Source organism: Mastigoproctus giganteus, chromosome 7, assembly GCF_048544385.1.
Source record: "Mastigoproctus giganteus isolate SK-2022 chromosome 7, ASM4854438v1, whole genome shotgun sequence".
Lineage (NCBI taxonomy): Eukaryota > Metazoa > Arthropoda > Arachnida > Uropygi > Thelyphonidae > Mastigoproctus > Mastigoproctus giganteus.
Genome location: NC_143581.1, coordinates 221,967,990 through 221,984,038, shown reverse-complemented (window position 1 = coordinate 221,984,038; position 16,049 = coordinate 221,967,990). Strand labels below are relative to the sequence as shown.

General features: G+C 33.1%; 1 protein-coding gene across 14 annotated transcripts in view; it reads left to right on the top strand.

The window, feature by feature from the left end:
• LOC150083714 (uncharacterized) overlaps nucleotides 1–16,049 on the top strand; it is a 448,219-nt gene that overhangs the window by 311,091 nt on the left and 121,079 nt on the right. For 11 of the 14 annotated variants that reach the window (XM_090378147.1, XM_090378155.1, XM_090378153.1 and 8 more), the window contains one exon: nucleotides 8,967–13,592. The exons of 1 other annotated variant lie outside the window; for it this stretch is intronic. In XM_090378147.1, coding sequence (XP_090234273.1) covers nucleotides 8,967–13,297 — 4,331 coding nt within the window. In that variant the 3' untranslated portion in view covers nucleotides 13,298–13,592. Of the gene's footprint in view, nucleotides 1–8,966; nucleotides 13,593–13,761; nucleotides 13,852–16,049 lie in introns of those variants that run through there. 2 more of the 14 variants (XM_090378157.1, XM_090378156.1) reach the window with 1 other exon arrangement.

The window sequence follows — 16,049 nt, the reverse complement described above, 5'->3', positions numbered from 1 at the left end:
AGAAATGGGCAAAAAAGAATGGTTCTTTAACGTAAATTAAATAAATTTTACCCACTATTTGGGTAAAATTTATGTCTGTATCTCTTAGGCCACACATGCTCAGGGTTAAGTAACCGGCCATTGTTATGTGGTAAGCATGCTTGTTTGCAGGTAACACAATTTTGTAGCACAGCTTTTAGCAGGTAGCACAATTTTGTAGCACAGCTTTTAGCAGGTAGCACAAAGTAATTGCCATTGGAATCCACGTGATGCCACAAATTCATGCACACTGTTAATGTAGTTAACAATGTGCATGAATTGTTAACATTCTTCTTGCTGCACAGCTGTCATGGAATATTTTGCTGATAAAGTTCATATGCACACTGTGAAGAAATAAATTTTAGAAACATTTATAATAGCATACTAGTTTAAATATTGCATGATATAACTGTTCAATTTTGCTGTGCAGAATATAAGTGAAATTTTTCCAAGACAAAGTTAAATTCCTTTTTGTTGATGCCACTAAAGATCATATACATTCAGCATGTTTATAGTTTCCCTGAAATCATGTTACTGTTTTCTAAGCTGAAGTTTTTTTTAATTGATTTGCTGGAAAAATGTTTTTTGTTGTTGGGATTGAAATTCTTTGAAAGGTGTTAATGATGATTTTGGTTCAGCAAGTGAAATTACACATGCAATATTTTCAGATGGAAATTTAGATTTTAGAAAAATTATAGTTTATATTTCATTTATATAGTAATATATTCTTTACTTGCTTCTCTCAGTTCAATTCCTAGTTCTGCTTGTTTGGAAAGCAATCAACCCACCAGCCAACCAACCACCATTACTGATATCTAAATCAGACCCCCGTCACCACCAAATACAGAGGATGTGGAAAGGTCAGGGAATGACCACCGCATATCCCAGAGCAATATGGCCTTAGTTGCTAATGCTCCTAAAAACCAAATAACAAACAAACAAACAAACAAATCAGACCCAGACCCATTGAGCTAAATTTTTTCTTTACACTCTACTTCCACTCATTGAAAAAATATTGTTCCTTCTTATATTCTTTACAACAGGGACCTACCAGTTTAGCAAAGAAATTGTCTCCTGTGGTATATATTAGCAAGGTCCTATTCCAGTATATATTTTAATCTTTAATCTTTCTTTAGTTTTTTTTTTAGTTTGATATTTTCCGGGCTATTATTAAACTAGAAAATATCAAAAGTTATAAAGTTTGGATGCTGTTTTACATTTTATTGTTTTCAGTTTCTGCACCACTATTACAAAAAGTTTAATTTTCAAATTAAATTATTTAATTAAATAAATTTGACTATTTATTTAATTAAATAAATAAATCCTCTAAGATTTATCTATATTTCAATGTTGAAATGAAAATTTCATAATTAATTATATCAAATCTTAATAATTAATCAATATCAAATCTGTGTAAGAATCGGTATAATTGTTGAAATTTCCATTTAGGCATTATATCATATTTGATTAATCTGGTTTAAATAACTGTTTAGAAAAAAATTGTCAGTTTAAGAAAATAGTTGCAAAGGATATTAATAACTGTTGTGTTTGCACCTTGCTTGCCTGCTTTTTCAAGAAAAAGTCATTTAATTTCTCAGAAAAGCTTCAGCATATTCATAACTTCACCTAAGCACCTTTTAGGCACTAGCTGTAGTCACCATAAAATCTTCCTGGATTATATAGTTGACAAAACTGTCTTATTTAGTATACTGACAGTTTATAGAAAGACATTTTACTGTAGCTTCTTCATGGTAGGTTTATCCAATAACAAGTTTCAAAAATACATATGAAGACAAGTGATAAGTTAGTTTAAGATCTGCTACTATGAATCAGGATTATGTTATGTGTGTTACTTTTGCACTTTTTGCAAACCTACCTATAGCAGGACATGATACAGCCAGAGGAGATGCCTTTGTATATGTTCATTGCATAAAGCATTAGGAGATTAAGCACAAACTTGGCATTCTGATAGGATTATACAAGAGCTTGAAAAATAAGGTTACTCTCAAAGGATTAAAAGAGAGGGAGACCCATCATTTACTCAGGCACCCAGCTCAATGCTTGAGCCCATGTTCCAGCATCAGACAACACAAAGACTTCCTCTGCAGCAGAGATCCTTGGTCTCGCAGGAAGTAGCTGTAATTAGTGATGATTGTCAGGAAAGTAGCAAATATGTTGTGCCAAAAGAATAGGTGGAATAGGACCATGGTATATCTACTAGGGGCTAAAGTAGGTGATGCAGAGCAGCTATCATCATTTAAAAGCATCATCATTTTATTATCATCTTTTAAGCCATCAAAAGGTGATATTGTTGTACATGTTTGCACTAATGTCGTTAAAAGTTGGAGATCTGAGGATTATGTATAGAGCAATGTTGAGAAAAAGTCATAAGTTAGGATTGAAATTGAAAGTATCTGCAATCCTGCCTTCAAAAACATAATAGGTGGGAGTACATGATGAGAGTCTTGTCACTCAGTTTGGCCCTGGAGAGACTGTGCAAGGCTCATAGGATAGAATTTTTCTCAGCTTGGTCTGTGCTTGTTAACAGGAGAGACTGTTTCTATGTGGATGGGATAAACTTTTAAATAGAAGGGGTGCAAGAATATATGCTGATGTTATCGAGGCAGTGAGAGGTGGGTCAGAAAATGGAAAGCTTGGGGGAGACACAGACTAGTAGATTAACAATAACTGCAGGCAAAGGCAAAAGTGATTCTTGTACTGCTTCTATTGGAAAGAGCAGCAACCAAAGAGCAATGTTTTGAGGATTTCAAGCACTACTGAGAGTCATCAAGGAACAAGTAAATACATGGGCTGTATTGGAGTAACTAAGAGTAAGAACAGGTGCATGTACACTAATTCTAGGAGCACAGTAAATTTAATGAATTTGAAGTACCGATGAAATCATCAAATGTCACTCAGATATATGGGATTCAGAATTGTGGGGAGTACAATGTGTACAGACAGGACAGGAGGGGGAGGGGTTAGGCTCTTAGTTAAGAAGCACATAAAATCTAAGGCAGTGCATCCAGTGAAATGGAATGGGTGTTCAGTGCAATGCTGACTTAGTTTGGTGTGACATAAGCATTGGGAAAACAAAAATGTGGGTAGGAGTGTATTATAGGCCTAATGACTATAACGATTAGAGTGAACAACTGTTTAGGAAATTGCAGCATCTGGAGACCAGACACTACAAGGTGTGATTGAAGTATTTAATGCCTTCAATGGATTCAGTAAGCTCAGTGCTGATGGAATTCTTCATTTTGCTCAGACTGCACACGAGGGGCATAAATTCAAATTTAGGTAGGATGGTTGCAGGTCAAATGTGCAGAATATTGCCATCAGCTAGAGGGTGATTGGTTGTTCGAACAATCTCCCAATGATTGGCGTTGTATGGGTGAGTAGTTTGAATAAATTAGGGAAGAACTAGTTAAAGTACTAGATGGGATAGACAGGTGAAATGGGAAATGTTAGCCTTTTTGCTTATGCTGCATTAGCTGGGTTTCTTGCATCATATGCCACTATGATTACTGCTACTATTAATAATAATAATAATAATAATGATCATGTTATTGATGGTATTATAGCTTTTACAGTTTCAAGATGTAATCGTAATATATTTGCAAGGCAGAAAAGAATCTATTTTTTTCTTGTCATTCTTGAATGAATGAACAGAGATTTTCATCTACAGACTATTGTATAGTCAATGAAGAAGGTAAGCTTGCATTTGAAATGAGGAATATGCACAGAATTTGAAAGTTCTAGTTCTAATTGATTATTAGGAGATTTATAAAGCCTATTAATAATAATGATTTTTTCGTGTTATAAATCTTGTATTATAAGTAACAATTTTTATTTCAGTGCCACAAGTTTGAATTTTTTTTTTAATTTGTTACTCGTGATCCATGCATAAATTTCATTGTTCTCTGCAGATTTCATAGTTAAATGCAGTTTTCTTTCTTTGACTCTCCTCTAGTGAAGTGTGCTAAGTTAAAACACTTTTAAATAGCAAAAAGTCCTCTGTTTAACTTAAAGTGACTTATGATTCTTTGGGGAACTAGTATTCAAGTTGACACTGCAACTATTAGCAATGTGAATAGCTGGTGTTGTCTATAATATAAGGGTTCTATCCAGCATTACACAGATACTTTTAATTATTTTCTGTTATGCTATATATTGGGCTAAACATAGAAAGCATTATTAGCTATCTGTAGCCAGTTGATGAAATGAATGAATGTTTTTTAGTGGGATTAGCAATCATTGTTCACATTAATAGGTGACTAAGCTGCCAATATACCAAAAAAAAAAAAAAAAAAATCAGTAAATTAGCATTTCTATAATAATTATTAATTGAATATATATAAACAAGTATTCATCAAATTTTGTTAGTATAACTTTTATACATTTTTTTAAATAGATATGAATCTATCAATGTGCTGTGACTAACATTTATTATTAGAGTAGTATTGTTGATAAATCATGCAAGAAAGGAAACAAGCTTATGCAGCATCAGCAAAAAAAACACACACTTCTCACATCACCAATATTTAGTATATACTATGAAGTTATTATGTGAGATGAAAACTGAAAAATTTTAACAACTGTACACTTGATTCCACATTATTTATACGATTTTGAATGGTTTATTGAGTCCCTGAAGGAGAAATTAGACAAAAGAGTTAAACCTGTTTCCTACCAAATGGCAGTAACAGGTCTGGTAACAGACCTAGGCAAAAGAAATTAGACAAAAGTTAAACCTGTTTCCTACCAAATAGCAGTAACAGGTCTGGTAACAGACCTAGGTCTCCGCCAAAGAGAGAGGAGATATATTTTTAAACTATATTTAGGGTTGTAATTAGTGATTACTTTTCAGAATGGGGTTGGCTTAAAATTGGAGTCCTCCAGGAACTCCACTTCTAAACTTCTCCGATTGTAAATCTGTGCTGGGACCATTACTATTTCTGATTTTCTTAAATGAAATTGACATAAGTATATAGGGTATGATGGCAATATCTGTAGATGATATGCAGATCAGAATGGCTGCCATTCTGATCTTCTTATTCTTTGATCTTATTCAGGATGAATAGAATAAGCTTCAGGGATGGTGAGATAAGTTGCAGCATATCTGTTTTAATGCTGTAGAATTCAAAATTTTACACTTGGAAAATAACACCCCAAAATAACTTGTATATTTGCAAAGGTTGAATTAAAAATATCTAGTAAAAGAAGAAAGGGATTTAGTGGTAATAAAAGAATTATGATTCAGGCAGGCATGAAGTTTTTCAGTTTTTCAGCAGCAATACCTTTGATACAAGGTATTGCTGCCATGCAAGGCAGCAAGCCCATGATGTCCTGTTGATGATTCATCAAACAATTGCTTGTAGAGATAGGAAGTTATAATTTCACTGTTTAAGGCAGTTTTGAAGCTGCATTTAAAATACTGTCTAGGTATGGAAGCCACACATAAAAAAAGAATAAGAAGACAACATTGATCTTCTTGAAGTCCAAAGATGGGTGATGTGCCTGGTGAGATTGGCAAGTGTGTGCCCATACAAGAAGAAATAATACATGGCCACACAGCTTGGTAACTAGGTACCTTAGAGGCTTTTAAGGCTCTGAGAGCATTAATTTGTAAAACAAATAGTAAAATGAATGAAAGTGAAATTTTCACAGTGTTAATATAACTCTTTCTATAAGTCTATAAATCTTTTCTCCCTTAGTTTGAATTTATGCCTTCTAGAACTAGGGAGCATAAATTCAAACTAAGAGGAAAGGATTATTAACTGGACTGTAATAAGTTTTCTTTCAGCTAGCTAGTTTTTAATCACTTAAGCAAGTTACCTCCACGTGTAGTGGGTCATTACCTGTGAGAGGAGGAAAGACTTTGGTGCAATGAAAGCATGGCTTCCTTGTGCTATATGGCCAGTATTATTACAGCATTATTTCTAATATTAATGTGAATATATCAAATATATTAATACTAATACAATATACAGTGAAAACTGGACTTTTTTAATAAAAATAATGAAATACGTGACAGAAAATTTTAGTTATGTATGAATACATTCATTTTTCTTTAATCTCTTATTTCTAATAAGATAGTTAAATTAGCTGCAGGTTATTATATGTTATTCTGCTTATTCAGTTTCTAAATATATAATTTGAAATTATGGCAGATTAAGAAATATAGCACAAAAATGCATGGATTTGATAAAACCCTGGAACCTGTGCACTTTTTTATTTGTCAAATTAGCAGTCTTTTAGAAATGATTGTCGCAATAATTTCTTGATAACACACAACGTACTATTCCTGTTAATGTGTGAATGTTGTTACTTTCTTGCATTTTTATGTTCACATGACACAAAAAGAAAAGAGCTACAAATACAACCATATGTGAAAGGGTTTGTGATTTTGGCTGTTTGTTTTCTTGCATTGTCTTATGTATGTATGTATGTATAGTCTGAAATAAAAATGTCTTTCATGATCTCATTGTGTTCTCTACTGCATGGAGATTAGAAATGTTTTTTCAGTTGTCCTGCCTCTTCCAAATGCAGCACTTTGATTCACTGCACTGCTTTAGCACCTTCTGTATTAACAGAATACCTCTCTCAGGTCAGCTTACATTTTTGTTTTTATTTTATTAATTTGAATTGTATTAAATGAAAAGCAGCAGATACTGTAAATAATAAAAATATATATACATGATTGAACATTTGGCAATTTTCTTTTTAAATTTACTAGACCTACTTGCTGTTGTTAGATTTTTATTTTTCAATTTAATGAAAGTAACACCAGCCTGCATCTCCAGATTTATAACCCTAGTTGTTGATATCCATTCAAGGTGTGATTGAATGGATATCAACTGAATATTGGTCATGCCCCAAATTGCAACACAAACAATTGTGCAGTACCTGGCAGGTGCCCAACTTTCTTTTTTTATTTCTGGAAAAAATTATTATTATTATTGATTTTTTTTTTTTTTTTTTTGCTTGTAGGATATATGCCAGTACGTGACCTTTTACAAATGGATTGCATATAATTATTGTATTTTTTTTTTAATTTTAATAAAAAAAATTGAATGTTTAAAAATGTTTTTTTTTCACACATGAATTTCAATTAAGCAAAACTTTTATTAATTCTGATCAAAATAAAAAAAAATAAAAAAAGCCCACAAAACATAAACATTAAAGTATTAGCATCTCAATAAGAATTTATAATAATTCTTAAAGTACTGTTTGTTAATTGCTCAAATCAATGTTATCAGTATTACTAATACTCAAATCAGTATTGATTTGAGTATTTAGTATCTTCCATTTTCCAGTTTTTAAAACCCTTGTAAGGGTGTGAAATCTAAAAATTACACATGTGCACATTTCTGTTTATATCTGTTTAAGACCACCATAGCTGAGTGGTCAAGTCTGAGGGTACAAAAATACATCTGTTTGTGTGACCAGGGTGGAAGCATTCATGACTACTAAATATAGTGCTGTTATTGTATTCTTTCTGTCTTTTGAACTCCTCTGAATTTATATGGTTGTCCTAAGTTTATTGTTTATTATTTATTTATAAATGTTTTTTAGAATGTTTATTTATTTATAAATGTTCAATGAATTCTACCAGATGAACTAAATTCCTTATAATATAATATATATTGCAGCATGTTTTGGCTGGTGTAGCATAAGCTGTAGGCTTCCTTGCACCATATGGCCATTACTAATACTAAGATATACAAGTATATAATAAATTGGGGGGGGGGATTCATTTTTGAAGTTCATCCCAACTACTAAAAAAAAATAATTGCAAGAATGGTCACCATCACCTCACGCAGTTACTTTATTAAAGCAGTAAAATCTCACTTCAAAACCTACTCCTTTAAAGCTGTCTCTGTAGTTAGGAAGGTACAGAAAGTTTCAGGCATTAACCTTGAATCAACAATTTTTGCATGAAAATTCTTTTCCCACAACACCCGTCAAGTTAGCTAGTCAGGAGTGGGGGGGATTTCCTTGAAATGTTAACCATATCCAGTCTTCATTGATTGAATCAGCATTCCTTATTAAACATGACTTCTTCTCCCATATTTTTGTTTTAATATATTAGCCTGTTTCAACTCAATTTACAAAACAAATTCTTCTATCTCATTAATATTATGCACAAATCAGTAATATTGTCAACAGTTACAGGCACATGAAATTACTGTTATTGATATCAGAATTGTTTACATTTTCTAAATGTATACTTTACACTAAGTATTTAAACACTATATTTAGGCATAAGAAATGTGATAAATAGAAATACTTCACTAGTTTTTGTTTCTTACTGTTGTCTAATTTGTTGAAACATGAAAATCAAAAACAGTAACTTGCATGTGTCATTAAGATAGTTCTTGTTTAAAATTGAAGACCCAGCAATCTTACAGGTAGAATCTGTGAAATAATGATGCCAAAAAATACTCAATTAAAGCATTTTTTCTGAAATATAAAGAACAGGTTAATTTTTACGTACATTTGAACATGTGCAACACAAAGAAAATAGACATGCACGTATGCATGATACTTTTAACTGGAAACATAAAATCTTTTGAAACTTTAAATCACTTCCTCTAATATATACTGTAGTTTAATCTACAAAGCCTTTTCAGAATGTATCTGCTGTTTTTATTTGTTTTAATTATTCTTTAAATTCTTAATAGCCTGTAATGATGTCTGTACTGCCATTTTTACTTACTTAAATATGGCAATTTTTGATATTTTAACTAACAGTTTTAGACTAAAACATACGCGTTGGAATCTTTTATAACCCTATTTTAATCCTATTTATGGCTAAGTTGCAGTTTGTTAGATTTTCTTTTAATACCATCCATATTGGTATGTAAACATGGTAGTACATTGTTAACATACCTTAACAGCGAGAAAATAATAGGCTTCTCCTATTCCTGTGTCTCTCCTTGCAGTGTCTAACCATATGTGTACTGGTCCTCATCCTCATCATCACTACCATCATCATCCAGGATTACATCCTCCTTGCCAGAGTCATAAACACACACCAGATAAACTCTGCATATTCCCTGAGAAACATATAAGTTACAATATATCCAAGGAAGAGGAAAATGAAAATATATGTTTCAAAAAACCATCAGTTTCTGTTGGGTATTTAGCATCTTCTGATGGGTATTCTTTTACCCCTGAACAACCTCCTCATCCTCCAGCACGTTCTTCTTCTCGATGGAATCCTACTTTAATTAAATGGTCCAATATAAAGCCAAGTGATTCAAAAAATCCTTGGAAAGTATCAACAAAGCCACATACAAAGCCATCACAGAAAATGTCTATTTATAAACATCTCAAAAAATATATAGATGGAACTAAAGGGAAAAAATATAATAATGGGAAAGAAAATTCAAAGCATATTAAAAAACAAGAAGTTAGTGTAATTGAAGATAATAATAATAATACATCTTTAAAATCAAGTTCTTTAATTTCAGATAATATTGTGCATGAAGATAATAAGCATTTCAAAAATAGCAGTCCATCCAAATTCTTAGAACCTCAAGGAGAGGGAACTAGCTCAACTGAAAATTCAGATTTGAGTCATTCAAAAATATTATTTCATTCTGTATATAAGGAAACATCGGAAATGTCTGTTGAGAAATCAAGCCCGCTTTCAGAACTTGAAACGAGCTTTTCCAGTATGGAAACTGGTTACTGTAGTTTGGGAGAAGGTCAGGCTTCTCCAGCTGTAGCTTCAAAACCAGAATTGACAAAATTTAAACCTAGTGACTGGACTGAGGATAGATTTATTTCTTCTGAAAATGTTATCAGTTTCAACAAAAAAGAAAAAAATACAGAAGAATATCATAGAGTATCTATTTGTAGAATTATTGATGAAGAAATAAATTTAAATGCAGATGAGAACCAAGGAACTGATACTGAAAAGAAATTTTTGGATGAAATTATAAATGATAATGAGAATTTGCCTATAACTGATAAAAATGGAAGCCTGGAAATTATAGACAGAGAATCTTATGTCGAAAATATAACTATCAAAGGCAATTTTGAGGAAGCAGATGACACTCCTTTGATAAGAGCTAAACCACTTCATGATTCTGATACTAATAATAAAGATAGTGATCATTTAATAAATGATACATCAGTAGTAAATGTGCACAACAGTAAGGATGATAAACCTGGTCAAACAGCAGACTACCATAAATATATTTCCACAATCCTCCAGTCTGTAAGTAGATCTCAGCACTTTCTTCGATTAAGAAATTATTATTCCAATATTGAAAAACTTGCTAAAATGGATAAAAATACAAAGGGTTGTTTATCCAAACCAAATTATGCTGTACAGAAGATATATGATGAATTAGAAAATGGACGAAAAAAGAGGGAATTTTTCTGGAAAGCAAGTTATAGTCAGTCGCAGTGGAAAAAAGATGATAGAGGATTGAAAATGAAATCTTTGTCAGTTGAAGATTTGAAGAAAATTTTTGAGAATTTGCAAGACCCGAAAAGCTGCTGGAAATCAATTAAAAAGCAATTACTTCCCCTTTCACTTACAAAGACACGAAGAGTGCCACAGAGTGTCTCTGTAGCAGACTTGGTAGCCAAATATAATACTCTTGAAGAATTAAAAGAACATAAATCACGACAAAGATCCAAAACATGGCACCCATCGAGAAAAGTGACATTCCAGATTGAGCCAAATTTGCAAGATGATCAACTCAAAACTATTTCCCCAAATTGTTGGAAGAAGTTGAGAGTTAGCCATTGGGTAATGGAGACATCACATTCAAGAGACCATTCAACCAAGCAGAGTATCAGTCATACAGAGAAATATGAAGTGTGTATGACTGATGATCCTGCTATACTTCCCCAGATTTCAGGATCAGAAAAACTAACAGTTAGAAACACTTCAGAATGTGTACCTCCTAGTAATCCCACTCATGTAAAACCATGGATTGCAATACAGGACAAACAATTAGAAGAGACAGAAGTAGTTACTGACTGCACACTAGGCACTGAAACCCAGCACAGTCTTAAAGAATATCATTTTCATCATAAGGGGGGACAAGAACATAAAAGTTACAGTTCAGCTTTAGAGATTACAGTGGCACCAGAAAACAAAGAAAAAGATTCTCATTTATTCACTAAAACAAAAAGTCTGATTTCTGTTACAGAAGAAATCTCAAGACCACAGTCCCCTCGCACCTGCTATTCCTTGGCATATTCATCTGACAGTGAACCCAGTTCCAGAGCTAGTAGTCTAGAACGACACCGTGCTAATAATTTGCTTCTCTTACTCCATCCTCCTGAAAAAACTTGGAAACCTAATAGTCAAACTTCACTCGACGATGAAACAAAACCATCCTCGTCTTCTGACACTGGTAGCACTAATGTTTCTGTGAAAACAGATATTTTTTTGGGACAGAGTATTCATGGTAAAGTAGAATATTTTGAGAAACAAGCATTTTTAAAAGATATATCAAAATCAAGCCAGAAAGATCTACCATTGTGTCTGAGAGCAACTTCTGTCCAAGAGAAAAAGAGAGTGTTTGAAGTCCTCTCAAAAAAAGTTTCAAGACCATATTGTTCAGAAATATTGGCAAAAAGATTTAGTATGTCTTCTTTACCATTTCGTTCGCAACCATTAGGAATAAGGTCTGCATCTCTTCCTCGAGATCATTCTTTTGAAGATGCAGGACGAGCGACCTGGCCTAGAAAGAAAAAACTTAAGCATAGAGAATCAACTTCCTTTTCAAAGGATGTACAAAAACATGAATCTATTAGGGTAGCCTCACAAAATTCTTCCATACAAACTATCCTAGAAGATACTGATGTTCCACGGCGTATCTTGTCCTGCTGTGACATTAGTAATACGCCTTCAGTTTCTTCCTCTCATCATCATTATCACCTATGCTCATCTGTACAGTGCTTCCAACCTCATTATGTACCTGAGAGAACTGTTTCCAATATTGATTTGACTTTACAGGATGGTGAATCTTTCCAGAAAAGTTGCAGGAAAGAAAAAAGAAATAGTGGCAGTATGCAAGATATTCGATCAAAGTCCCTTGATCAGTGGTCAACTGTTAGTCCAAGTAAAAGTGACATTAGTGCTTCTAAAATTATATCTAAATCAAGAAGTAGTTGCAAATTTCCTGCTGATATGATGTGTAGCTTTTATCTGCAAAATATAAAACCTGGTAATGTTTTAAAAACACGAGACAAGTTTGAGAGCATGGAAAGTTTAGCTTCTGGATCTTATAATGTTCGATCCCAGAGTTTACCAAGAAATGTTCGCTTTTTTAAGTCACCAAATAGCCAGAGTGGATCTCCAACTCTACAAAGGACTGAATATGGTGTTTATTGGCATGGGAGGCAAAAACCTTTTACTGTTCCTTGGGGTTCTGTGAGGAAACTGTGTCAGAAATTTGAGAGTATGGACAGTGTTTCTTTTACAGGTCGTAGCTGGCAAACTTTGCCATTTATGAAATCAAAGAAAAAGAAAACATATTCAGGCATACCTAGTGTGCACAAGTTTGTCCATGTGCCGTATTGTGAAAGGAGGTCTAATGAAAGCATAAGTGATCGGTCACAGGGTAGTGCAGTTGCCTTGGCTAGCAACCCGGATAATAAACTCAAGACATTTCCTCATCCTTGTAACCTGAGTTCAAAAGACAGCATCAGATTAAAACACAGTTCTCCAAAACAGCAATTTAGTTACATGGATGAAGATGAGAACAAAAAAACTGGGAAATCACTTTCTCTCTCTAAAAGAATAAGAAATCTAATTAGAAGATTTGAAAAACAAAAAGCCCTCCAACATTTAATTAATCATTTTGAAAGAAAACAGTTAACTTCTAGTTGTTCTGCAGAAAGTCTTCCAAGACAAAAAAAAATCAAGCCAAATATAAGATCTTCTTGGCCACCTTTAAGTATGCAAGGAGCACAAACTAGTACTTCAGACTTATGGGGTTTTCAAACATTTACTAAAGATAAAGAACATTATGATTTTGAATTTTCTAGTGATAATCAAAATGTAAAGAATTTTAAAAAAGATAGCGAAGCAAAAGATTTCGATCAAAACAAGATTCAGGTACCACCAGATACATTATTAATGACTGCCATGTTAGATAATACATCTCAAAACTCACAAATAACAAACACTTGTTCTGGCAAGGTAACCAATTCAGAGGAGGTCCAATCCACCAGTTTCTGTGCTAACCCCAAAGAGAATGGATCATCTGAGAGTGGTGCATGTAATGCAGGTCGTACAGCATGAAGCATTTTCTTCCTAATGCCTGTCTTTTTCTGTCTGTAGTAAACCTTTTTTTACCTCTTAGCTACAACTTTCTGCAGTTCTGTAGGATTTCCTAATGTAATTAAACCTAGACTATTTGCAGCACTGTAGGAGTCCTGTTCATTAATACTATCAGCAAGTTACAATAAGACTTATAATTTTCTTTCTTTCTTTCTTTCTTTGTTTCTGAATTCAGCACTGTTTCCATAGTTCTTTTTCCTTGCACAGATTCCTAATTTTTATAAACTCCCCTTTAATTTTTGTATATTATATTTTGTGTGTTTATAATTTGTTTACTTATTTAGTTTGTACCTAGATGTAGATCCTGTACTTGTAACAACTAAGCAGAATTTTGTAGCTCTTCAATTACTGAGATGTGAGATGTTTTTGTAAATGGATGCTATACAGAGTATGATCCCTGACCTGCTAACCTGCCTTTGTGACAGAGCCCCAAATTGGTCCGCCCCCTGCACTGACCCGGTACTACAACGCAGGCTTCCTGTCTCACCACTACCTTAAGCCATCTGTATATTCAGGTAGGGCCAACTGGAATAGTGCTGCCCTGCTGCTTCACTTCACTTCACTTCTTTTTTCTTTTTCTTTTTCTTTTTTTTTTTTTTTTTGCCCTGAACTTCATTATGTATAATGTTAGGATTTTCAATCCAAACCCATTAAATTTTCAACAAACTTACATTAATTTCTAAATGTGCCACATGCTTGCTGCTTTTTAACCTTCTTTGACACAGTAATGTGATAAATGTAACAAGAATTACAGAAATCAGCATTATAAACCTCATGAAAGATAGTAATAATCTTGTAAATAATAAAAAGCTCAATGTTTGACCAGTGAAAGACATTTTATCTAGGAAAAGCTCAATAAGACAATTTCAACACTTAACTCCATATTAAAAAAGTTTAAGTAATGTACAAATAAATGCACCACTCTTGTATTAATAGAACTATATTCTTCCTTTTGTCTAGAATAGGAAATGTGTATACTTCTCTGATATCATTAATGCAGTAAAGACAGTATGCTACTGCAACAGGATCTAGAAAAGTTAGGCAGATGGGGTGAGAAGTGGCAACTGAATTTAACATTGACAAATGTAAAGTACTGCATATAGGTAGCAGTAAATCAAGAGAAATGTACCAACTGTATGGTACTTACTACACTCAGGGAGGTGGAGAATGAAAAAGACCTTGGGGGTAATTGTACGTCAGATACAAGGTTTTCTGACAGTGCAGACAGGCTGCCAGAACAGGTCATGGAGTTTTGTCAATGATATATAGGAATTTTGCTAGCAGAGACAAGGAGGTGATTATCCCTCTGTATAAGGCAATGGTCAGGCCACACCTTGAGTGTTGCGTACAGGTTTGGAGGCCTCATTTTAGGTAGGATGTAGAGTTGCTAGAATTAGTACAGAGAAGGGCAACAAGATTGGTGAGAGGAACAAAGGGGTGTGCTTACAAAGAAAGACTTAATTTCTGCAAGTTGTAGCATCCAGAAACTAGGCACCTGCAGGGTGATCTGATTGAGGTGTATAAGGCCTTGAATGGTTTGCAGGCTCAGTGCTGATAGGATACTTCCGCTTGCTCAGATTAACAGCCTGAGGTGGCATAGATTCCAATTGAGAAAAGACAGTTGTAGAATAGATGTGCAGAAGTTTGCCTTTAGCAAACTTCCATTTGTTGTTGTGGAAGTTGATAGCTTAAATAAATTTAAGGCTGAACTATACAAACATCTGCAGTATGACTGGATGTGCGAAATGGGAAAGGGTTTTTTTTTTTTTTTTGCTGATGCTGTATAAGCTTGCTTTCTTGCATCAAATTCCTCAACTAATCACTTTAGAATAATTGCAAATCAAAGCTCTGATGACAATCATTTATCTGTAGCTCATTTTCCTTCCTTTCTCTCCTTTGATTTACGTAAGTAATATTTAATAACAATTATTATTACATATTAACATGGTGTATTTATACATTGTTGAAATTTTTTAGTATGGATTTAGTGTGTCTTTTTTAAGTGAAAATGTATTTTCAGAGAAAAAAATCATTAAAATTACTTTGCAGATTTCAGACTTCTTGTTAATACTTATGTCATTTTAATAATAGAGAATATATTTAATCAGTGGAACAGCTAATTAATTAATATGATGAAAAAAAAACTCTGAAATAGAGAAATAAACAATGAGACCCTATTGTTCTGATAAGGTATATAATTCATACATAAAATATTAAATTTTTTATTTTAAACACAAGAACTTTTTAGTTTACAACCTACATGCACATTTTATTTTCATCAAACTAATTTCTTATGTGGTTCTAATTATACCTTAGTATCCTAACATATTTGGCATTTTTCTTATTCTTTGATATTTATTTGATGCACACTTATTAGTTCATGCAGATTTCATGAACAAGGCATTCAGCTAACAATAACTTAATATTCATTCTTTTAACTTGTACTGTACTAGTTGTGGCTAGCAGCTTAGAGGGAACCATAGATAATAAATTTTTAATTTTTTTTCGTATATAACTCTATTCTGTTGTCTTAACTCTTTATGATAATCGCACATTCATAAAATGTTGTAAAAACTTCTAGTGCCTTGCACACCAGTAGAAACTTAACACTGAAATTAAATTTTTATAGGCTATAATTTTAGGAAAATGTGTATGAAGGAAAGGAATGAATAGAGAGGAAGAAATTTTAGAACAATGAGTTTGAAGACCAATA